At 34.7% G+C, this 25,176-nt stretch overlaps 3 protein-coding genes and 1 long non-coding RNA gene across 4 annotated transcripts; 1 reads left to right on the forward strand and 3 right to left on the reverse strand.

Annotated features, from left to right (window-relative positions):
- Nucleotides 1-66: 66 nt before the first annotated feature.
- Nucleotides 67-12,768, reverse strand: LOC121114556 (uncharacterized). The gene is made up of 4 exons (XM_040708552.2): nt 12,641-12,768; nt 1,265-1,576; nt 1,086-1,194; nt 67-350 (listed from the first exon to the last, which is right to left on the reverse strand). Exons 2-4 carry the CDS (start codon nt 1,565-1,567, stop codon nt 151-153), a joined length of 612 nt encoding a protein of 203 aa, XP_040564486.1. The 5' UTR covers nt 1,568-1,576; nt 12,641-12,768; the 3' UTR covers nt 67-150.
- On the forward strand, nt 1,336-1,704 carry LOC139904980 (uncharacterized). Its single transcript, XR_011779344.1, has 2 exons — nt 1,336-1,458; nt 1,513-1,704. It is a non-coding gene; the product is annotated as an uncharacterized lncRNA (long non-coding RNA).
- A 7,534-nt stretch (nt 12,769-20,302) lies between the features above and the next one.
- Lsm10 (U7 small nuclear RNA associated Lsm10) lies at nt 20,303-21,107 on the reverse strand. The gene is made up of 3 exons (XM_040708551.2): nt 20,853-21,107; nt 20,632-20,803; nt 20,303-20,577 (listed from the first exon to the last, which is right to left on the reverse strand). The coding sequence occupies exons 1-3, from the start codon at nt 20,976-20,978 to the stop codon at nt 20,429-20,431; spliced, it is 447 nt and encodes a 148-aa protein (XP_040564485.1). The 5' UTR covers nt 20,979-21,107; the 3' UTR covers nt 20,303-20,428.
- A 61-nt stretch (nt 21,108-21,168) lies between these two features.
- swm (Zinc finger protein swm) lies at nt 21,169-25,000 on the reverse strand. The gene is made up of 7 exons (XM_040708550.2): nt 24,583-25,000; nt 23,814-24,520; nt 23,112-23,665; nt 22,943-23,023; nt 21,921-22,717; nt 21,695-21,851; nt 21,169-21,631 (listed from the first exon to the last, which is right to left on the reverse strand). The coding sequence occupies exons 1-7, from the start codon at nt 24,639-24,641 to the stop codon at nt 21,512-21,514; spliced, it is 2,475 nt and encodes an 824-aa protein (XP_040564484.1). The 5' UTR covers nt 24,642-25,000; the 3' UTR covers nt 21,169-21,511.
- Between the last annotated feature and the right edge of the window lie 176 nt (nt 25,001-25,176).

The following is a 25,176-nucleotide window of genomic DNA, read 5'->3' on the forward strand; positions in this document are numbered from 1 at the left end:
GTATATTAATAACAAATGTTAAATCCCTCACTCTGACATATGTAGTCAAAAAGGTAACTACGTAAATATATGTTTAATATGTATTCTCTTATAAGTAAAAATTATTCTAATACAAAATATTCAACTATGTATATCATTCATAAAACTTGACTAAGAATTCGCATCATTATTTTGTTCTAAGTAGGCTGCGAACATGGCTTGAATGTTTTCCACAGCAGCTTTCACATCCTGTGATGAGCTTCGACCAGAAGAGGATGGAACACTTGATGGCTTCCTTGATCGATGATTCAAATGCTGGCTCTCCTCCAAATTTTGTAGAGGAACAGACGACGTTGAAGGGGTTGACGAATCTGTACATTCAAAGGGGGAAAAATCGTTATAATTCGGATATAAGCACATATATAGGGAGCTAGGTAATTTTGCCCTAAAGCCATTTTACCTCAAGGATATTTCACCTTAGTATATAAATAAATGAGATTTATAGGTTGTTTTTGTTATTTTTGGTTAAAATTGATGTAACTATAGATTTTTAAGTTAAAATATGTAATTTATATTACTATAAAAGACATTAAATGATTGTTTTCTGCTTGGAAAATGATGGAATCTTGCTACAAGATTCCAATCCATACACTAACAAAATATCACTATGTAATGAATTCGAACCAGAGACAAAATAGTTGAGGAAATTAGTATAATAAGGAAAAAAACAACAACAACACGGCAATGGTTCGAATATAATAATTGCTAATCACTTTTCCAATAGATATGATGGATTATTCATAATAGATAACCCTCACAGACTAACGAACAAGTATGACATGAGACAAGAAAATGATTCCGTTATTATTCCAACAGAAAATAACTATTTAATGCATTTTATACAAATAAATATGACATATTTGATTTAAAATATTCAATGGGAACATCAATTTCCACCAAAAAGAAATAAAACAACGTATATGTAAACCTAATTTATTTATATATCAAGAAGAAATATTCTTGAGGCAAAATGGCTTTATGCAAAATAGTTTAAGGCAAAATTACTGGCTACCCAACTATCCTGACTATTTAGCAAAAATAAATACCATCTGAGCAGGGAGAGGGAGGTGAAATAGAAGCTAGAGTAGAATTCTTAGCTGCTAGCTGGTGATGGAGTGCGTCGATATATCGAATCGTTTCCTCAATGATTTCAACCTAATTATTATTGAATGAAATAATATAATTAAGCTCCAGATTAACCTTTAAACTTTGCTGTATCTATTACCTTCGATATATCTTCTCTCTCATTCAGAGCCGGTACTAAATTTCGAAGTTTCAGGTACTCCTGTTTGGATCCTTTAAACTTTTTTTCCGCATTGTTTAAAGGGGGTCCATCCATTGATGTTATTACTTTCCGCTTATGATTCGGAATGTTGTTACTATTTGAATTTACGCGGGGCTTTAACCGATCAAAAGAAGGTAATTGACTTTGAACTTGGTTGCTTTGTGATACAGTTTTACACGATGTAGTAGGTTCTTCCCCTTCATCCTCCTCATCCTCTATTGAATCCTCTGTTATCTTGGACATCCACAAATGCTGCAAGACAATGACTCTATGATAATTGTATATTCATTCCACTCAAACATAATAATTAAGAACGTTAAATTTTTGCAAGTAATAACATTCTCTTTACAAATAGAATCAAATAAATTTATAAAAAAACATCGTTAAGTTAAATATCGACACAGATTATCAAAAAAGCCTAATAAAGGCTTTAACCTATTGTAAAAAACGTTCATTCAAGAAATTTATAAACAAGCATTTTATTAAGAAAATATAATGTCAGTGGGAGAATTTACAAAAATATTCAACACCTTAGATGAAAATAATATTATAAAGGAAGACGGCTGGGATTTTTGTTATTGCTACTTGTAATGGGTTTTATTTTCCGAAATTGTCATCTTAATTATTTTATTCTTGAAGAGAGGACATCTAATAATCACTAGTGCGTGAAAGACCTGAGGATTTGTTGTTGAGCTATACAGGGTTTCCACGATAAATTGGAACTACTTTAAACTTAATCCAGATCCATAATGTGGATATTCGGGGTTAAATCATACTAATATAAAAGGTTGCGTGAACAATACACTATAACTTCCACCGCAATTGTTTTGACAACAAACAATATTCATCATGGAACAAGCAAGGAGAGACGCCATCCTCAAATTGGCTCGCGCGGAACACAAGCCCTCAGCTATCTTCAAGCTTCTTAACTACCCCAAGACCACGGTGTACCGGGTCTTAAATGCCTGGGAGGTTGAGGGGAAGGTCTGCCGCAAGGGCCACAACATGAGAAGTGACAGAATCTGCACTCCCCGCTTCCTTGAAGGCCTCCGAAAGTACATCAAGGATTCGCCGGAGACTTCCTTGTCCAGGTTGGCCAAGAACCGTGGAGTGAGCAAGCAGCTGGTCTCCATGGCTGTAAATGAGGACCTCGGGTACAGGTCATACTGAATGTCCAAACAACACATCCTCACGGTATCTGTGAAGGCCACCAGGCTCACCAACGGTAAGCGTCTCCTCAATGACCTGAAGAGCCATGGAGGAAGAATCATCTTCTTCTCCGACGAGAAGAACTGGACTGTCGACAGAAGCTACAACGTCTAGAATGACAGGTGGCTTGCCAAGGAGAGAGAAGAGGTCCCTGCAGTCTTCGCCACAAAGTGCTGGGCCTCCGTGATGACCCTGGGTGTCATCTGCAGCACCGGTGAGGTGATGTCTTCTTTTTTCTTCAATCCCAAGGAAGGGATTAACGCGATAAGGTACTGCGAAGTCATGGAGGAGTTCGTCACCCCTTGATGAAGGATACGGCCGCTGGGAGGGAGTTCATATTCCAACAAGACTCAGCGCCCGCACACATCGCCATGAGTACCACTAACCTCTTCAACTCCCACGACATCACTTTCTGGGATCGCAACACCTGGCCCTCCAACTCACCCAACCTCAATCCGTGTGATTACTACTGGTAGGGGAAGTTGGAGAGGGAGGTGTGCAAGGTCAGCCACAAGAGCATCACGGCCCTGAAGGGCTCCATTACGAGGGAGTGGAATGATGGCGATTCTGCAGAAGTCATCAGGGCATGCAAATCCTTTAGGGGCAGGATGGAGAAGATGGTGGCTGCTGAGGGAGGACATGTTGAATAAATTTATTGTTTAATATCATGTCTAACTTTTTCATATTAACAAATACACTCCAAATTCCATTTTTATCAAGCAGGTTGAATTTTAAGATAGTTCCAATTGATCGTGGACACCCTGTAAGTGTAAGTCCTTGCTGTACTCGGAGTAGAATTGAGAGCACAGTATCGCTTTAATTCCTGCCTTATGTGTGGTCCATTGAAATCTCAACACTTACTAATTCAATAATTAATTAAGTTTAAGTCAGTGAAATTTATTCATATTTCAATATATTAAAGCATAAACTATTAGTTACAAAACAAAATAAACCTGACCGTAAAAGTTAAGAAAATGACACTTGAACATGATCGACAAATTTCCATTCGCACACTCCAAGCGGTTTGTCGTCTCAAGGACCATCGTTTACGGCGTTAGCAAGTCCAAAACGTTGGAGTGGAAGACGGACTCTGTAAAAAGCCCAAACTGGACCTAGAGGAGTCAAAGAAAATAGCCAGGGCCAATCCCCTCAAGTCCATGTGGGCCCATGCAAGAGATTTCGGGGTTTCACACCAGGGTATTTCCATGATATTTTAACAAATGCAATATAACCCGGGTTGAATTATGTTAAAAAGTATTTAAAAATGGCATGAATGCTGTTAAACTTACTCTTTTAAAAAAAATCGACCAATCGGTTAGCGAGAAATGGCCTTTTTCAAAACTTTCACCACTAGGTAGCGCTCACAAATTGAAAAACTTTAATCACTGATTTTAGAGGTCATACTTATGATATAAATATCATTTTGGTATTCAGTTATATGCTTTTCGGGTGAGGATCTTGAATTTGAAAATATAATCAGTGTAAAACTAAGGAAAAACAATGATTTTCAATGTTAAATTATAGGTGGAAGATACATTTATGTTATGATATATGTATGAGGACATAACTTCTAGTCCCCTTAATTAGGTTTAATAAATATTCTACATTTAGCAAAAAATCGAATTTTGAAAAAATTAGCATAGGTGGAGGTTTGCGCTCTACTGAGCGCCCATTCTAGTTATTGAATTATTTCTTCATTATAGATTAAGAAAATATTAGAATGGGCCTATGATGTGAATAAATATATCTCAGTCTAAATATATTTTTTAGTCTCTAAGTTTATAATGCGTGGCAATTAGGCTGAAGAAGTAGTAACGGAGTGGGCGTGGTTTCAATCTAGAGGCAAGATTCTAAAGTTTGCTTGGAAATACATTAGAGTAGGTAGGAAAATATGTTTCCCAACAAAAATAAACATTTCTAAAGAATGGTTTAACATAGTATTTATACTATTAAACTAATTGTTATGGACTCTCCGTAGCTCATCTACACAGCACTCGGGAGAAATTATTCTCTTGGACTCAAGTTGAGTAGGTTCGCGCCCAGGTGATTTCTAGAGAATGAAATATGTATATGGACTATCACACAAGATTCCTAGGTTAGTTGGAATAATTTTAACACTAAGATGTTTACGTATACTTAATTAGTGCAACTGCATGTAACCAATTGAAGGAACATTTAAAAAAAACTCATTGTAATTTAGCTCCGGAGTTTTTTATTCGTGCAATTTATGAAAATCAGATAATTGATTCCATTTTTAATATACAAAACTATCAGTACTAATTCAAAATGGGTGTAATTTTTTCAAATCAGGTAATTAAAACTGGATTTATTCAGAAAAAATACAAATTTTAAGACCTTTACAAAATCGTCGATTACTAATTATTGGACTTAGGATTTGTGAGTGATCACTCACAACTGTTGATGATTATTTGATGATATTTATCACGGGAAAATATACCACTCCTTCATTAGGCTCTTTTTTTTGGAATAAAATATATATATGAGGAAATCAGGTTTATGGTTACATGATTGGATATGTGTTGGAGCCAGATTCGGACAACAGCCAATTAGAAGAAGGATACATTTGGCACAAAATTGACTGTTGAATAATCCCCACAGAATCTTGCAGCAAATATGAATTACAGTTGCGCCAAATTGATCTTCCATTTATGGAAAAGGTTGGAGGTAATATCAGTGGTGGTAATGATGAGATCTCTACTTCTAGCAATACTTTTAACGATCTCAACAACTTCAAATTTCTTTCAACTACGAATGTAGACGTCTTTTAGTTTGTTTAAAACTACCAATACTGTTCGAAGGGAAAAATTAACGGAAGAAAATCTTTCTAAAATCTTGATTTGTTGGTATAATATAGCAAAAATTTTAATAAATAATTATAAAACAACACTAATTTCTTTCAATTATTCTTATAAAACTGTATTTTTCTTTGAATTCAAATTGCTCCATTTCGATATTTTGTGTGCTCATTTTTCAAAATTTAATTTCTCTTTTTTTTGCTCATTTTGGGGAAAAAAATCGCTCCAAAATCCTAAGTCTACTAATTACCGATTCAACTAATAATTCACAATTATGAAATAAGATATGGTGCCCAATAAACCTAAACACAACGATCCTTCTTAAATCTCTCAATGAAAAGTTATTTAATGAGGAACAAAAAAATATTTATTTAGCATTTCTAAAAAAGCGTGTTCGTTCAAATTTAGTCCCTTAAAAAAAATTTACTTTTTATAAATTTAGCATTCATACAAAACCAAAAGCCCAAAGGAAATTGACGCCCATCCCCCATATAAAATCCTCCAGACACTCCTGACAGGTTTACTAAATGAATCCCGGATAGGAGTAAAGGGCAGTATTTATTTGAATGATGGAAGATATTGCTTTTTTTTGCAAAATTTTAGCCTTGTGAGACTGATTCCTACAGGTGTATAAAATATGACTAAAAAGAGGGAGAAAAAGTTTCTTTTTTTTCAAAGCTGCTAGTATTATTATTTAATTCTGGAAGAATCCATGTATAAAATAATAACTAGTTGCTCATAAAAAACAGAGATTAACAATGCAGGTTGCTTGAGAGCTATAAGTAAGGATGGGCGCGTTTGGTCAAATAAATTACTTTTTTGATGTCAGAAAAGGAAAACGGTTCTTGTGTTTCCTTTTTCTTCTTCTTTTATTCACTATTAATTCTTGTACAACCTCTCCTTCTAATAAAGACTATAGTTTTCCGCTTACATTACTAAGCTTATTAATTATGAAGATAATTGATTTTATCAGTCAAGAGCCTTAAAAAAGTTTCCCCTCCGCCAGGATAGCAATTCATGGTATCTATATCTATCTATTTTCCCTAGGAGTTCATATTTTCGATTTGGATATCCTAGCCAACCCCCTTCTGATCCTCTCTTCATGTTCTGTTCAAGGGATCTCTTCTCTGTTTGTCTGACTCGGGGGATCTCATCTTCTTTAAGGGAAGGATCGTCCATTGTTCAGATGTCCCTTCCTGTTTAAGGTATGTGATAGTGACTTATGAACTTGTGAAAGAGAACAACAGAAAGAGTTATCATCCTCCATCGACTGCGCCTTTATTGAAATTCCCGAGTCCTTTTCTTCTTAAGTCAACTATGCTTCGTCTCTTACTCTAAGGAAAATATTTAATTGATAAGAGTCCTTCAGTTTCCTTGATGTATATAATGCAAAATTTCATTTTCCCTTATCACAGCTGGTTGTAGCTAATCTAATGAAACGTCATGACAGCTAAGAGGCTCTCCTCCAAAATATTCTTCAAATTGTCAGGGTAATCATGCTGATTTTAGGTTTCTATTTTAGTCTCTACCTTCCTTATCTTAAATACTCAAGTTTGAGCTATTATTCATAATTTTCTTCGTTTTTATATTCTTAAATTCTGACATGAAGAGAAAATAAAATAAAAAGATAGGTAGGACCAACTAATTGATCTTTGGGACCGTTGAGTTCTATAAAAGATTGGACCGGTCCGGTCCCACAACAAATCACTGCTGATTCCTCACTGTATTGAATATCAAAACTAGATCTGCTATTTATACATTGAACAGGAGTTGAGGGTTGCAGTATGATGCTATAAAGTTCAAACCCCGTTTCGAAAATGTGTTTATTGATGCTTTATTAATTCTGACTTCCTAATATTGGTTTAAAAAATAGGCATACGTTTTTTACTCCATTTTGTTTGAAAGGTGTTTAATACTTATACAATTTTATTCAGAGGTGTAAATACAACAATTAAATCCCTCAAGAAGGAAAGTCCGAGTATTTTGACTAGTAAAGGAATATTAAAGAAATTAATTAAGAAACACATTGCATGTAAAAGTTTTTCGGTTCTTGTTTGTTTTAACAAAGGGAAAAAAGCTTTCGTTTTCAAAATGATACAAATAAACACGTAGTTTAATCGAAAGTAACATGACACATACAACTTTTTTTAAGGGAGGGGTTAAATCCTAACTACTTTTTAATCTTTTAATGAAAAACAGGTAACCTTAACTAGTGTTGTGTACAGGGACATCCGGAGGAATATATTTTTGGTAGGGGCTAGGTTTTTGGGAATTTTTTCGAAAAAAAAATATAAAAATCATAATATTGTTTTGTAATGTTCCTTTAATTGGTTAGTTGGAGTTGCACTGATTAAGTATAAGTAAACATTATTGTATTACAATTACTCCATCTAACCTAGGAATCTTTTGGTGAAATCCATATACATATAGTATATTTCTTTCTCTAGGAATCACCGTACACACATTAAGTTCAAGAGAATAACTCCCGAGCGTGTTGTCCATAAGCTCTGGCAATTTCTTATGGCTAGGTTTTTGGGAATTATTAGAAAAAAAAAAATCATAAAAAATCCACAACTATAAAAAAAAAAATTTTAAAAATCCACAACGTAAAAAAAAAAATTTGGAAAGAAAAAATGTAAAAATCAAAGCTATTTACAATAAAAAAAATTCGAAAACAATTACAAAAATTTACTATGATATATAATATTAAAAAAAAGTTCAAATATTTGGAAACAAATTTAAAACATGATTTTTCAAATATTACATTTTTTGAAAAAAAGTTTCAAATATTAAATAGAAAAATTTCAAAAATCCTTAGTTATTCATAAAAAATTAAATTTCAAATAGTAAATATAAAAAGAAATTAAATATTAAATTTTCTAATAAAAAGTAAAAATTCCTTCATTTGGGAAGGTCTGCAGTCCCTCCAGCCCACCCCCTGCGGAAGCCCCTGGTGTAGGTCCTTATTTATTTTGTCCAGTCCAGCCTTAGGACCGGTCCTTTATACCGTCGGCCTTTAATACTGTAGGTACTAGAACTGATTGAAAAAATAAGACATAAATTTGAATGAAGTCATCAAGGACCAAACTTTATAAGTTTTAAGACTGATATAAAAAACTAAACTAGACTGTGGAACGACGTAGTTCAATGAATAATGCACTTGGGAGCATTTATTGGCTTGAACTCAGTGTGCATAGGTTCGAGCCCCGGCCTTTCCTAGAGAAGGAAATATACAAAATGTAAATTTATATGGACTTCAAAAAGGATACCTAGGTCAGATGGAGTGAATGTAATAATTATAATGCTTACTTATACTTAATCAGTGCAACTTCATATAACCAATTAAAGGAACATAAAGAAAAACTGGATTGGACCAAGACTGAACTGGAAATTTAAAAGGAATGACACAACACTAGCCTCACATATCCTCTTCTTCCCTGGTTCCAGAGTAGTAACAATCCTATACTTTGGCTTATGATAGGCTAGCTAAAAATCTTCAAGAAACTGGGCTTGGGACTTTAAAATATAGGTTTATTTTTTTAATTTATTAAAAAACTAGCGGTAGATCCTAGCATTCCCCGGAATTATTATACGTCGACGAATAGATAAACTTTGCTTTAATAATATAGAAGACTAGTTTGGACTCTAAGATAAATGCAAAACCTCCGGCTAAAATACAATAGAGTTATATATTACAATTGCTTTCAAAGTTATGGTCGATTATCCATTTTTCGATTTTGGGTTACCTTGGCCTTTGACCTGGTCATCTGAAAATTTAATGACCTCTCACTATGACCATGCATAATGTTTGTATCATGTGTGATCATAATTGATCTGTATCTTTTGTCTTTTTGAACACGCTCACACACAGTTACTCAATACTTGGATTTTCTCTCTTAAATTATGAAATAATCATAATAACAGCTTGAGAAAATATGACGTGATGAGCCAGGGAGACTGCTAGATCAGTCCTAGGACTGATTGCCTTATTAGTCTTTTTTCCCCGCCCCTTTCAGTCTTTTTTTTTTATCAGTCCGATTTTTTACCCTTCAACGGTTCTAAAGACTGATACACCGGTCTTTTAGTCCTACGGTCTTAGCTATCGTTTTATTTTCTTCACTCATAGCTGGGATTTAAGAATGTAAGCACCAAGAAAATAATGAACGATAGCTAGAACGTATGATAATATGTTCTAGTGACACATCTCCTGCAGGTATCATCTCTCTTTTAAAGAGGTTATGATTTATGACGTAACTTGAGCGACTCAAATGACGTAGTTAGATGTAGTTTGGACAAAAGACTGATAAGGACCACTGACAAGTTTTTTTAGGATCGCACTGGTAGGTCTACAGTCTTCTTAGTTATTTTATACCGATCCAACACTAGCCAGGGAGTACTTTAGTCTCTAGAACGCTACCTATCTGAGCTTTAATTACCCACACTCGTTGCTAGGCCTTACCTAAAGTCAGATTCATTATTATTTATTACTTATGCCAACAAAGTTGAACGGTCATCATGTTCTGAAAAATTGCACTTCTTTGGCAAAACCACTTCACAGGAGTCGACAAAGAAGCCAACATCTGGAAATGATAGTCGTACAAATATCAGCATAAACTATAGTCTTCCTCTGGATACTCACAATGTAAGAGATTGTAAAGTTTTCTACCAATCCACATTGGATATAAACCACAAATACGTTGCAACTTTATAACGCAAACAAAAACGGTATGTGTAGAACACCAGTGAATTTAAAGTGGGGTGTGAGTAAGAACAATGTTGTCCCACAACAAAACAAGGATGGAATCCGTGCATATATCCGTTCTTTCCCCCCGTTGAATCCCATAATAACCGAGCTAACACAAAGAAAGAATATTGAGAGTTCCGAAGAAAGTCAACATAAGCAAGCCATTAAAGATAATCCAAATGAAACCACAAGATTTCAAAGATTTTGCTAGTGTTGCAATGTATAGGAAGTATGACAGCGTACCATTCACGAGCTTCAAGAACTTGTTGTTCAAGCTAGATGCATCAAAGATGTTAAGCTACAAAACAGCATTATCGGAAGATTCGATCGCTAAGAAATTCCTTCAAAGAAAATTAACTCGTCCCCAATCCCAATATAATCTACATTTTAAAGTTGCTGAGCCTGCCTTCACAAAACCATCTGAAGGTATAAGTCAGCAAAGAAAGCAGACATCCATTCAATGTTGTAATTCATGCCTCCTGGAGACAAAGAGTTTATGCCAAACCTTGTCACACATTAACTTTTGAGACAAACATACTGTTGAACTTACAATATTCTTACAAACCATCTCGGAACATTGATCAACTTTTTTAAGTTAGTTGCAACACACGAAAATCTATATTATATTATATTCAAACATTTTGGCGCCCATTGTTTTACAAACATGTACTGCGGCCTATTATATTGCAGTTTAGATTAAGATAATTATTAGTCAAATAAACTTGTCATAAGATGTAAAAATAAAAAATCATTCTTAAATATACTTGATTACAATTTCTGGAATGGTAATAGGAAGTGAAGTAGCATAGAATTGGTTTAACCCTATTTTTAAGAGCTTAGCAACAGGCTAAGTTGCATAAAATACAGTTCAATGTAAAATTTTCAACTTTTAGAAGATAAAAATGTCAAATAGACATTTAGAAAACCCTTATTTTTCAACAATTTTGTTAACAGAAAGGTCTATCTGCAAAAGTGGGTTAGTGGCAACTCGTAATATGCTCTAAGTAGGATGACCCAAATAGTTTTTGTTTCAATACCCAGGGTTTAGTATGTGATATTTCAAAATAGGTTGGAATTGGTTTTATATTCTCAAAACTAGTCGGAGTGCAGATAGGCCTTGTTAATTATCAATTGACTATAAGTATATAGGCTGTTTGATACCATCATTTCAATTTGCGTATTATACTTTGATAGAAAAAATATATTGTTCGTCAAATCCCAATTTAATTATTTACTTCGTAGTACCCCATCAGCCCAATATTTCATAGACATATTTGAGTCCACTATGTGCTTATTATTCAAATTTTTGGGATGAGTTAAGACACTCAAGACTTTTAACTACAGTTTAGAACCTTTATTTGATTTAAAAAACTTATATTGGCTCCGATGTGACCTCTCTCAAGGATAAAGTCTATCAATTTTCTCATTCCTTAATTGTGACGATTAATTTATGTTCCATAAAATACAGTTTGTGGTACAAATACAGGAACATTTTGCTGTTGGAAATTGCTCAGCATTCAAGAATAGGGTAGAGATCGTCATACCGTCAAATGTCGATTTCGGTTATGCTTCAATGGAAATAAACTAAATTTTGTTCTCACTCTCTTTACGAGCTAGTTTTTAGTAGAGTTTGAAAAACAATATAGAGTGTAAACTTAAATATAACGCTTGGAGTAGTTATAAGGTTAATATTCAAATTTGTGTGGTGAGTTAAGATACCTATAAATTTTTGCTGTAGTTCAAAGCATCTATTTGATTTAAGAGACTTATTTATATGTTGTATACAACATCTATCCATTTCTGATTCTTTTATTGTGACGAGGAATTTTGGTTCAGTTAAGTGCAATTGACGGGTATTTCAAAGGGTGAATCAGAACCATTTGTAGATAGAAATTGAGGATAATTTGTCCAAGAATACAAATGTAATCTACACTCAATTTTGAGATTAATACATTTTGGACCCATAGTATCTATGTAACAGTCGTTTGAGTCAGTTGATTTTTGATGTTTTTGTTAAATCTACAAAATCGAGGTTCGCTCTGTTGGCGTAGTTTAGGAGCAATAAATCTGTGTTTTGGAGCTGATGAATTACTGTAAATGAAACTTGGATACACCATTATACATCCGAAACAAAAATACAGTCCAATCAGTGGAGTGCAAAGATGTTCACCAAATATGGAGGCAATCCCCTTCATGAACAATTATTTTGCAGAGAAAAACAGCAAATACTATTTGCTCGGGCTGTGAGATGGGAACCTCACTGAGAGAAGTGTGTGAGTATCAAGGAGACTATGTTGGCTGAATATAAATTCAGAAATAAATGTTTTGTATCTGTGTGTGGTTGGAAACTTTTCAGACCACCCTCATCGCTTGCTTTTTTGTTCAAGGGCCATATATATACAAACAAAAAAACATGAGGACTTTGAAGTGGGGACTAATTCCTTACTGAGAGACTCTTTCAACTTAATAAAATGCTTATGTTCATGTCCAAAGTGCACAATTGAATATATATTATATTATATTATTCAAATATTGAAGACGCCTTACCTTTTAATGTTGTAGAAGTGAGATATTTATTTATAAAAATATGAGACTGAACGTACTCGGTTGTATTTGGTTAACTAGAATATGTATTCTTCTTCTTTTGTTTTTGCCCCTTCTATTCAGAAAAGTAGACTTCTTGGGAATTGTGAGAAAGCTCTAATGTTCTTAACATATATATGAATAAGTATTCGTTTCGTCACGGTGTGTTAGGGTATTGGTCTTCCTTGGTTTCTTTTCCTTCCCTTTTGACACGGTTTGCGCAAAAGCAAGACGTTGAGAAAGCAGACATTTCTTCTGTATTTTATGGTTGGAAGTTGAAACACACTTCAATTTCCCTCGAATGTTTGTAAACCCCTCTCCCTTTAAATTCCCTTCCTTCCTTCATTCTCCCTTCTGTCTCATCATCAACGCTCTGATCCCATCTTAAGATTAAACAAAAATGAAGTACATATGTTGTTGTTAATAAATACATATATTTACTATCCATTCTCCTATGTGAATGGTTGAGAACTAAACCTTTGTACAAAACAAATAAATAAACAAACACATATATTACGGTGTATGAATGTTTTTGAATATTTAGTCCATTTTTGTTTGTAATTATTGATTTGTGTAGACTGTAAGTACATACATATTTAGTTATATGTACCAGGTGCGGCCAAAAAAATATTTAAACTTCGTTGGTGCTACATAAATCAAGGCTTTTTAAAATACGGTAAAATTGTTCCGTCAAATACTAAAAAAAAGAAGTAATAAACAAAACAAAAAAAAGAAGAAGAAGCCCCTCATAAGTGTCTTAGAAGCCGGGAAAATGCCATCTGAACGTGACCAACGAATTTCGGTCCGCGCATTTTTGGACGTTGGTAAGAAATCAAAGGAGAAGCAGTTGTTACCATGAATCCAGACCAACTACCAGGACATGAACGTGGTGTGCCTGCACACACGTCCAAAAAGGCTCAGAAGGGGTTGAAGGACAACTTGCCTTTCTGTCCAAAGAAAATGTGTGTCCCCTACTCACGAGATGCGAACCCATTGGACTTCACTTTTTGTGTGAATGTTTAGTCCAAGGCCGGCAACGTGCGTCACCCTAATATCAACAACCTCAAGGACAGCGTCATCCAGAACTGGGATGCCATGTCTGAGGATTACATCTACAATGGGCGCAAGACCTTCCAACCGCCTGGAAAACATCATGGCTGCCAAGGGGGCTTCATCGATGATTAGGATAGCCAAGACATCATATTAGTTATTTTTTATTTTATTGGCATACCCTATTACAACTGGTTGCTGAAATACATCTTGATAAAGTTCCAGATTGAAAGTGTAATAATTTTTCCGCCGCACCCATAGATAACCCGCTACAATGTAAAAGTGTTGGGTTTGTCTATGAAAGTCCTAGACCGGTTTGAGGTAGTTATAATTTTTAGTGGAAGGAACTCATTCGGTTCTGCACGGCCAACATCGCTAACATAAAAAAATACACTGTATTATGTTGTCAGCTGACGATTTATCTGTTTTTCCTCCTAATAAGTGTTCCAAACGTGGATTGGTTGAATGAGTCCTTGTTTAGCTGATTTTGTACCTTTTTTTCTGTTTCCTTTCGTATGAAAGGTTTTGTGATGGAATGAAAGTATCGATAAATTTGGTCATTCACAGCATAAGCTGTCGATGTTTCTGCTTCTTTTCTCATAATCAGTGTTCTGAACATTGATTGTTCTAATTAAAAATAGCTTATTTTAAGCTAATTTATTTTGAGCATTTTCTCTTTTTATTTTCGTATGAAATTTTGCACGATACAATAAAAGTTTCGACGTGACCCGTCCGAACGTAAAAATCGGCCTCTATGACACCTTACACAAATATATAGAGTGTATTTTGCAAGGTTGTGGCCTTAGCGGTCTTGCAGTTCTAGCGGTTCAAGTAGATCCGGTTCTTGAACCACTAGAACCGGAACCACCAAAGTCGAACTGAGACTGCTATATATTGCTTATCAGTCTCGGTTTTTGTCCTTTTGCTCCTATATAGAATATATAAAGAAAATAAAATATATATTATAAAGAATAAATTAGCTTTAATCAATAAGTCAATTTTCTGACTTTGTTTTTTTTTGTACAGTTGCAGCGTTTTCCAATGATTTTTTTACGTCGCCCGAGGGATACAGTTGTATCTGAGTTCCAAATAGCTAATGGCTAAGAAGGAAAGGATGGAGCAGATTATGAATCCAGGTCCGCTACTAAGCTGGTCGGGGCCCTATAACATTATAACTTTAATAACTCTAAAGCCAGGGTTTCCCAAACTTCACTATGCCAAACTTCCCCCTTTCACTAATTCATTTTAAACTGAGGCACCTTTATGCGAGTTTTCGGGATCCCTGCTGGAACTTGGGGCACTATGTATAAGGCTACGGTCCTGTTTTTATCTAATATCATTTCCTGGGGTCGAATTTTCCAACATCGCCCCATGTTTTAAGTCCCTGTTACCAAACTGAGCATGTATAAAAAAAGAATCGAAAAGAATACCGGAACCGAGACCAATAAAGCTGAACCGAGACCGAAACCGTTGAAATGAAAGAACCTAGATCGGGGCCGATAGAACTGCTGAACCTGAATCGGGCACAACCTTAGTATTTTGTTGTCAGACGGACATTCTTCTGCTCCTTTTTTTCTATCCAGTGTTTTAAATGTTTCATAGTTGGAAAGAATTGGCTAACTGTTATCAACAGATTTTGGGTCTTTTTTTTTTCATATGAAAAGTTGTATGAAGACTAGCGTTATGTCGGTCCTTCTTTGTTCCGTCCAGTCCAGTATTAGGGCCGGTCGTTAACTGTCAATCCCTGGAGTTTTTCATATTATGTTGTTAATTAGTTATATATTTTATTCTATAACATAATGGAATAATTTAAAAAAAGGAAAACATCCTCATTGACGTCACGAGGGATTGATTTTACCTTCTGTAAGGAACGACAAATGAGACTGGATTGGACTGGACTGCGGTCTTTAGTCCTAAATAAGGACCGACAGTACACTAGTCAAGAAATCAGTTCCAAAGAAAAATTTGGTCTGACTCGGTCTTCAAAAAATGAGTCTGGGTTGGTCTCATTTAAAATTCAATCGAGGCCAATTCTATAGATGAATTGTTGATGACGACATGTGTGTTTTAATACTGTGAACATGGACCTACAATGACGTAATATAAAGTGAAATGTGTTGCATTAATCATATTTGTACAACTCATAAATCAAGATAAATGAGAAAATTGGTCCAAAGATTAAGACTAAAAAAATTAAAAAAATTGGTCTACATCTAAATTAAGACCCAGAAAATTGGTCCACGATTTGAAAACGGTTACATTTCTGTTTATTGTCTGAGATCGTAGTCTGAACTAAAATATGGGTTCAAACCCGTGTAGAGAAAATCCCTTAATACCAAACGAGACACAAAATTTGGTCTTGAATCGAGTTTCAACACTAGAAAGTATCTTAGTGCATCAGATAGAATCTTCAAAACTAAGAGGAACAAGAGTTATATTCTGGGTTTTTTTCTAGCATTTCGTTTTCAAATGTTTGGTTTAAAGAATGTTACTATCTTTTATTTAATATAAATTTTGAATAAGATTGATTTTTTGGGGACTGATCTAGACCGAATGTTCCTTAAAGACCTGCCCAGACCCACCTTCTTTAAAGAACCGAATTACTTTGGTCCATTAAAATTATCCGACCTTTCTAGTATTTATAGAGCAAGGACTGTAAATCATAAGCAATTTTTTGCGTACGGGTATTTGTTGTGGTTGGCCACCTGAAGAGTATTTTTTATTTCATTAAGCTATTATCATTATTCCTTTGTTCTTGAGAAGAAAAGATTTAAGTACAAAGTGTTAACATAAGTAATATTCTGTCAGTCCTTATATCCTTTCCTAAATAGATTCAATTATATTCAAAAACCTGTTTGAACGTTCGTGTGTACTCATAAAAGACGGAGCGTAACCCTGAGGATTTGTTGTGGGGTTATAATTGTAAGTCCTTGTTGGACTCAGAGTAGAATTGGGGATCGACATCGGAGACATTATTAAAGGTAGACTGACAGGATTTGTACAAATATAACTTTTCTCAAAAGTTAAAAAAGATCAATGTTCGAAACCAAAAATGGTTTTTTTTTCCACATCATGAAAATATATTAATAACTGTTATAGCGATTCCAAAGTTAGAAAATATGCATTGGGAAAAGTTTCAACTGGAAACATGACGTATGACCCACAGAGACTATTTAAAGTTCCTGATTTAATCAACTTTCAGTCTGATCATTTTTTAAATATGACTGATTGGTCAAAAACAAGTATTTATGTTCCCCATTTTGCAATATTGTCACGTTGAAGATATTAAAAAAGCTCAAAAGGAACCTGTACAATTTAATAATTTTCCTTGTCATTCCCAGTCCGTAGAAATAGTTACGATACTGGTTTCTGAAGTGTCTACTAAAGTTTACAGATATGCTTAAGTGCATGGATACATTTTGTCGACTCTGGAATCAAGAAAAAAACTTAGAAAATTTAAAACGAAGAATCAATATGCAGGGTTGATGATTGGATTTTTCTGATCGGCGATCAATTGGAATATGGGGATAATATATCAATGATCACAGTATCACAATCGGTTCTGATCTTTATATCGCGACAAAAATAACAACAAAATCGCAATCTAATCAAACAGATCCTGAGGAGGACAACTTTGAGAAGCAACTCTGTTAATGTCAAATAAAGAGCTGGAAGAGAAATGATTTACCTAGATATTTTATTTTTCGCCGGCAGACAATATTTTATTTTTTGAACATATTTTTTTATTTTTTTATTAAAGTAAATAAATACATTTGAAAAAGCTGTATATCGTTTATTTAAGTTAAAAAGGAATATAGGTATACAGGTTCAGTTATAGGTTTAAATAAATTGTATATTTGAGTTTGACCGCAATTTTTGATCGTATTGCAATTTTTTTTCTGATCGCTCACAAGCCTGTCAATATGTAGTAGGTATAAATGTTGTTCGCTGAATTTATTGTGAAAAGTAGTTGTAGGTATTCTGAAAAATTGTTTGTCTATGAGTAATTATTAAAAAAATTAAACTATTATTTCAGTTAAAAATCTAAATCTAAAAATCATGTGGCTAAAATTTTTGTTTTTAACAAATTTACAAAAATACACACAAAGACTAATAACATGAATCCGTACAAACACTAAAATTACAGTCGGTCCCAAGCTTACTGTAGAAAACTTATATATACATCAAACTACTATGAGATTGAACACCTCTATTCTTTTAAATCTTTGTTTATGGCATATTCAATATAGCATGAGTAAACGCAATTTTGAATACAAAGAGTTTTTAAATTTCAAAAATATGACGACCAAAAATTATTGACAAAAATATCTTTCTTTCCCACAAATTCGACAAGCATCTAATCTGCAGTCGCAAGTGTGCTTGATATGTTTATATGGCTTGTCAACACAAAATCAAGCTAGAATGATTTTTCTTAAACGTAATTTTGGATCACGATTTTGTATTCTTCCACGAATTATCGTCAATTCCTATTGACAAATTATTCTTATAATATTTCCAAAATTGATAGTCACAATAAAAAAAATGACAAATGAATATGATTTATTTTTGAAGGGGACAAATAAGTCCCTTAAATCAAAATTGCGTAATCCTGGGACTCAGATATGGTTGGACATTTTCCTTCTTCGTCGGTTAGATATTATCCTTAACTAAAGGTTAATAGTTGGATTCTGAAAAAGTAAGTAATGATAGGAGAAACGTCTCCTAGTTTTTATCCTTATTATGAACTAGTGGTTGTTGTACCCGGTATTGCCCGGAGTTATTAGGTGCCGACGAACAACCCCAGCAAACCCTCGGTGTTACTCTCAGTACTCATAAGCACACCCACACAAACGTAGTTATTCAATACTAAAAACTTTCTTTTCTAGTAATGAAAATCCGGTGTATTCTTTAGCTAGCCTGTTTTTTTTGTTTTTTTTGGAATTGGTAGTCTGAAAAATGAATTTTCTTATATTTAGCAGTTGTCATTATTGTTTAATTCCTGTTTAGTGAACATCCTTCCTAAATAGATTCAATTATATTCCAGACCTGATTGAAAATTCGTGTGTGCTCATAAAATACGGTGCGTAACCAAGAGGATTTGTTGCAGAGTTATAATTGCAAGTCCTTGTTGGACTCAGAGTAGAATTAGGGATTAAAATCGGTGTAATTCTAGAGCATGTCCTTGTTTCAATCCTTTTTTCCTTCCTCTCTTGTCATAGCTGATCTAATGAAACGTCATGAACAGTATTATTTTTCTCCTCCAAAACATTCTTCAAATTGTCAGGGTTGGTTTTCGGTTTCTTTTTTTAACATGCCCATTCTAAACTGGATTTTCATCATAATTATTTTCTTTTTTAATATGAGTTGGGCTAAAAGCCTGTGAGATTTCTTTTTCCCCCGCGTTTATACTGAAATATGTATGCTATACATCAGGGTGCACTATATACTGTGCATCATGTCTACGCACTTGATGCTAAATTAAAAGAGCATGCGATATTTCATTAACATGACTAATTTGTTATTTCTTAGATCAAAATTACTTTTTCTTTCAAACATACATAATATAAACTTTGCTTCATCAATATAGATGTCCTTTAAATTTAGTTTTTAGTAGGGGCTGAGTTGTGTACGTTTCTCGGTTGAATGTGTATTTTTTTATTTCAGAAAATGGTTATAACTTTCACGTCCTAATTTTAGGTCTCTCGTTGCTGACATATTTGTAGCAGTCGTTAGTCAATTTTTTTTTTAAATGTTATATGTTTCAAAGGAATACAAATGGCATGGTGAGCTTTAATTCAGGGGGAGTATTTTAAGCTCAACTACTTGTTTATGTTATGATATTCCTATAGTTTTCCCTCTTAATTTGTATTATTTCAAGATGTTTATTATATATTTTAAAAGCATAAAAAGGAATGAGAAAATGATTTTATTTGAAAGGGAGTGCTGAATCAGTTCTTATTTAGGACTGAAGACTACAATCCCGTCCTGTTCAATTATAAAACTTATAAAGCTCAATCCTTGATGACGTCAATAAAATTTATTTCTTTTTTTTGACAGTAGGGGCAGTCGGAAGGACCATGATAAATCCATGGAAAGACATACGGACTTAAGAATGCCCTGGATTGAATAAATATGGGATAACAGAACTCTAAGTATATGTATATTAAATCAAATAAAGGTTCTAAACTATAGCTTGGGTATTTTAATACATCCCACAAATTTGAAGTCAAAGTGCATAGAATTGACTCAAAAATGTGTCTATAAAATTGTGGGCTATATACAATGCTTGAGTTGTAGGGGAATGGGAGGATGTCATCCCCCCTCACTACAATAAAAATCACCTTCAATGAAAATAGTCTTCACCCGCCACCTCTACACAGTCATGTGTGTTAAAATTGGAATTTAATCAACTATATTTTTAAAATTTTCTAACAGGAGAAACCCCTGAACCCCCATAAATAGATTACATCCTTGACCATTCCCCCTGGTTTGATTTTAGAACTCGACCACTGACATGAAATAAAAAAGTAAATATTGGGAATATGTTCACTTGTTCTGAATTTTTTTTAGTCGACGTACGGGATATAATGTAATTCATTGTTTGACACATAATATCATACAGTACAAAGTATATATTGAGCGATTAATGACTCAATAATGAAATGCATATTTATCACAAATACCATAATGGTTCTAATTTAATCAGTCAGATTCTTTCTTTTTTGACATTTCCTCTTTCATTTTCATAGCATTTTGTAAATCCTCCATTCGTCGTCGACTCCGTTTATCCATTATTTTTTGTGTTCCTCTTCCAACGGCAAACTCCCTTCGTCCTCTTCCCTTACTCTTATCTACTTACGATAAAAAGAACATACAAAGTATCACCCTTTAAGAAATAGACTTACCCCCACGACCAAAAATTTGTTCATTCATCGTTTCGACCATATTGATTTGCGAAGGAATTTGAAAGCATCTGATCAATCTTGCAGGCACGAAAAACTTGTCAAATTGTATGTGCCTACCCGAAGCATCTATAAACAGGGACTCGGCCATTGTGGTATTCATAAATCCATCAACCTGTAAACATATCTAGCTTAACAACTATTAACTCTAAAGTAATAAATACTTCTATGATCCTTCCTTTGACACTCGAATCATTTCTTAGCTCAATCGTAGTTACAGAGCCGAGACATCCGCGAAGTATGCATGCCAAGGTATTGTGGAAATAAAAGGCCTCTCGTCCAGAAGACATTAATATCTAGAGCTGAAATAAATAAAAATATATATTCTAATAGTTATACAGAAAGTCATTTAAAGTATTTCCACTCTACGTATATATTTGATCATATCACAATGCTTATAGGTATTCTCTCTTTGAAATATTTTTTTGTTTTTTTGGGACAGCACAGTACTTAGTTTCGGAATATATTTTTTTAATTAAATTTCTTTTTGTTTTCATTAAGAGGTAAGATACGTTAACATACATTTTATTAATGTACGTAGAGGTTTTTTTTTTTTTTTAATCTCATCTAAAAGTTTTTTTAGCATATATTTTTTAAGTGTCTGGTGCTGTCCTTATTTACTAGATAAATACATCATCTCTTTAACGGAAAACAAACATGGTTTTTTTTTACATTTCTTTCCAAAGAGCACACATAAATTTTCAAAATAGTTTACCAATTATTATTATAATAAACAATATGTTCTGTACTCTCTGTACGACAAGACATTAGCAAAATAATATTTTTACAGAATTAACACAAAATAATAATAAAGGTAGTAATATTAATGTTGGTGACGATGATGATCACGCTTCCAGCTTCTTTCCTCCTCTTCCTCTTCTTCTTCTTCCTCCTCATCCTCAGGTCCGTCATACAATAAATCATCTACGTTTAACTCCTTCTCCTTTGAAACACAATACAGGTTAATAATTATTATAAAATGTGCAATTAATTTGAAGTTACTTACATCTTTGTCAGAGGATTGTGATTTGTCGTTTTCTTCTAATCCGGGAGGTATATAAGCATGATCAAGCGGAGTATAGTCATCCTCATCCAAAACAGTTTCATGGACATTCTTATCGTCACATTCACTAGTGAACTCTTCGGAATTTGAATTGTTATACCTATTCACATTTTATTTTACAATGAATCAATGAGACGAAAAATTAAAAAAAAAAAAATAATAAATTTACCATGATAATTGAAGAACACGATCTCCACATGATTTCCCCCCATTATTCATGGCGTTTTCAGCATCTCGACGCAGCTTAAATTGAAAAACAAAGGAAGGAGTAGAGTCATCCTCAATGGTGTCAACTATTTCACCAAACTTTTGAAAGTGAGTTATCACTTCTTCTTTGTCATCTACTTCGAAGCCTGATACTAATATTTTTGATGGTCTACGATCAACAGACGTAAGACCATAACCCCGACCTCTTCCACGAGTTATACCTCCTCGTCCACCTCTGTAAGAAGAGAGCCCATAAGGACTAACTCGATATCCCCTTCCTCCACGGAAATATCCAGCTCGCCCTCTTGGTAGTCTTGAGGTGGGTAAAACGCCACATCTCGCTGCTTCAATTTTGAGTGTGTTAACCCTTTTTTGCAATTCTGTCGTATCATTTCCATTTTGCTGTTTATTGAAAAGCTCCAACTCTGCATCCAATAGTTCCTTTTGTAATTCACCAGGAGTTTTTTTAACCTGAGACGCTTGCATTGCTTTCTTCACGTCTTCCCTAGCATTTTCAATTTGAAATGTTAGTACTTTGGAAAGTTTCATTATCTCTGTTTTTTCATCTTGATTTTCACTTTTCTCAAATTTGACAATAAGAGCTTTTTGCTGAGCGATGAGTTTTTCCAAGAGGGATTGTTTTGATCTTTGAAGATCTGATAGATTCTTGACAGCCTCTTTTTTTTTATCTTCCTGTTTCTTCTTAAGCTCTGCATTAGCTTTCAGGAGTTCTTGATTCTTTTGAATAGCAGCAATTTCCTAAATAAATAAAAATATAAGTCTGTAAATAATTATATATTTACGTAAAATCAATAATTAATAGAGGACAAAATTTAAGAAGCTTAAATAGATATTACTATAGCTAAAAAAGACAAAAGTATTAAAATGGTCCACATTATTCAAAGTTATTCGGGGAAAAACATTAGGTATTAATATTAATATTCATACTCAACACAATCAGTAATAAATATCTTAAAAACTTACAGCCGCTTTTTCTTCAGCTTTCTGAGAGATTGAAGAGCCGTTTTCATCTTTAGGCTTTCCGTTATCGAGAGAGCCATCACCCTAAAATGTAGATGTGAAGTTGCAATAATTCATTCAAAAGAATACTATAAATAGATTCATTTAAAATACTAATGCAATAATAACTCACCGAATGTTCCGACGTTTTATTTTTATCAACTCCGAGTCGATCTTTAACGGAGAGAAGACTAGAATTGAAGTTAGGACGATCATAATGATAAAACATTTTGATAAAGCGATTCCCCATGACGGCTTCTGAGGAACTGAATGCAGATTCAGCCTCTGTGGGTTTAGAAAAGGTAACTAGGGCAGAACCAGGATCTCCCTCAAACTGTACTTGAACATTAACCAAGACTCCGAATCGAGCAAAATGATTGTTCAACTGAGCGATATTGTTATATAATGGTGGAATATTTCTAACAGCCAGTTTGCTGGTCATATTACGGCCATTAGAACTACCACGAGGTCCCCCACGGCCCCCTCTGTTACCCAAACGATTAAAATCAAAACGCTTATGTGGTGGATATCCATCACTATTGGACCCTTCAAAGCTGCGTTTACGAGAGGGATCTGAGGAATGAGTAGTATGAGGTACTGCATAACCGGGAGGAGGGACATGTAACGGAGGTAGGACTAAAGCCCCAGAGGTTGGAGGCACAACGGTAGATACTGGAACATACGGATCTGAAATTAATAAAAGATAGACCTTCTTAAATAACGTGTATCACAATGAAGAATGAGATCCATGTTTATACATATTTGTGGATTCATGGGTGGATTAAATATTTTGACATGTGTTTATCCATTTGGGTTGGACTTGTATGTAAATTACCTGGAGTGGTGTAAGGTGCAGTGGGTGCACTCACAGGCAGATAGGGCGGTGGTGGTACAGAAGTTGGATTGGGAGTACTGGAGTCTTCTAGTACTACAGCATCTGTACCATGGTCAAATTTGCACATATCTCCCCGCATACAAAACCCTTTTTCATCATAGTCTCGACATCGAGGTGGTCTTTTTTTCGTAGAAGGCGTATAACCATTTTCTTCCTCTTCTTTGGGAGGTGAGACGGAGTCTCTACTTCGACGAGGCGATCGAGATCGTCTGCCATTGTAGGGAGACCGTCTTCTTTTACTGCTCGAGTAGGAGGGAGATCTGGAGCGGAAGCGGCGTCGACGAGAATTCGTGCTGCGAAAGGGACTGCATCTGCGTCGCCGGTGTCTTTCATCTTCTGCTCTCTTGACTACTGGGCGAGGAGGCTGATGCGGAGGCTGGGGAGGCTCTTCCTCTTCCACTTTGACTGCGTCCGTGGGTTTGGGAAGTTCTTCTTCCTCAAGAGGAGTTTGTGCTTGACTCAGGGCGGCGGAAAGGTAGGACTTGGAGTCCAGGGCCTCAAAGAGCTGACGCGTAAAGTTCTTCGTCTCCCCTTGGAGGAACACGTCCATCTGCTCTTGCATGCTCTCACGCAGCTCGCTCACGGCCTTATCCTTCTTGATGAGTGCAATGACATACTTGGCCAAGGCACTCGGATCCGCATCACACCTACAAAGAGAAAGAGAATCCCCTCAGTAATAGTACTCAATACATCAACAATCCAAACTTACAGCGGCTCGATGACAGAGGTAAGCCAGGCCTTCAAAGATTCCGGGTTCTCGATCAACATGGTGGAATGGGGACTGCAAGGATCCCTTCTAGACTATTTTCCTCAAAGTAATTCAAAGAGGAACGAATCACCTACAAACAAACTACTATAAAGCTAGACTCTTCCTTTTTCCTTCTTCTTCTCCTTCTTCTTTTCTTCACCTATTCGATCCTAGCTATTTTTTATATCTAGACTTCTCCTTTTCTTCTTTTCCTTCACATGCTTACCATATCACACTTCTTCCATTCACATCATATCCTCGGCCGCCTCCTCCGTTCTGCCCATCTTACATACATAGAGTAATCAAGAATCATATGAGTTGGAGTATAATCATATAACGTAAATCTACTGAACAAAATATTATGAATATAATTACGTACGTTAGGCATATATATTCAAATGAGTATATGTTGCTAAACGCTCACGTTGTCATCATTTCAATATGCTCAAAAATATTTTTTATAGCGTACGATATGCTATTGAATCCTTAGACTGAATTCATTGTTTTCTCATGTGCATGTAATGGAGTATCTTAAAATATATCTCTCTTGGGGGT

This window comes from Lepeophtheirus salmonis, chromosome 3, assembly GCF_016086655.4.
Source record: "Lepeophtheirus salmonis chromosome 3, UVic_Lsal_1.4, whole genome shotgun sequence".
Classification (NCBI taxonomy): domain Eukaryota; kingdom Metazoa; phylum Arthropoda; class Copepoda; order Siphonostomatoida; family Caligidae; genus Lepeophtheirus; species Lepeophtheirus salmonis.

What these genes read in the sequence shown, in the direction of transcription:
- LOC121114556 (XM_040708552.2), bottom strand. Translation starts at nt 1,567, where the DNA reads ATGTCCAAGATAACAGAGGATTCAATAGAGGATGAGGAGGATGAAGGG. An exon ending in AGAGAGAAGATATATCGAAG is followed by an intron (nt 1,195 to 1,264) that starts GTAATAGATACA and finishes AATAATAATTAG; the next exon opens with GTTGAAATCATTGAGGAAAC. An exon ending in TCCCTCTCCCTGCTCAGATG is followed by an intron (nt 351 to 1,085) that starts GTATTTATTTTT and finishes TTGAATGTACAG; the next exon opens with ATTCGTCAACCCCTTCAACG.
- Lsm10 (XM_040708551.2), bottom strand. Translation starts at nt 20,978, where the DNA reads ATGTCTTCTGGACGAGAGGCCTTTTATTTCCACAATACCTTGGCATGC. An exon ending in TCAAAGGAAGGATCATAGAA is followed by an intron (nt 20,804 to 20,852) that starts GTATTTATTACT and finishes ATATGTTTACAG; the next exon opens with GTTGATGGATTTATGAATAC. An exon ending in ACAAATTTTTGGTCGTGGGG is followed by an intron (nt 20,578 to 20,631) that starts GTAAGTCTATTT and finishes TATCGTAAGTAG; the next exon opens with ATAAGAGTAAGGGAAGAGGA.
- swm (XM_040708550.2), bottom strand. Translation starts at nt 24,641, where the DNA reads ATGTTGATCGAGAACCCGGAATCTTTGAAGGCCTGGCTTACCTCTGTC. An exon ending in ATAAAACGTCGGAACATTCG is followed by an intron (nt 23,024 to 23,111) that starts GTGAGTTATTAT and finishes TCTACATTTTAG; the next exon opens with GGTGATGGCTCTCTCGATAA. An exon ending in AAGCTGAAGAAAAAGCGGCT is followed by an intron (nt 22,718 to 22,942) that starts GTAAGTTTTTAA and finishes TTATTTATTTAG; the next exon opens with GAAATTGCTGCTATTCAAAA.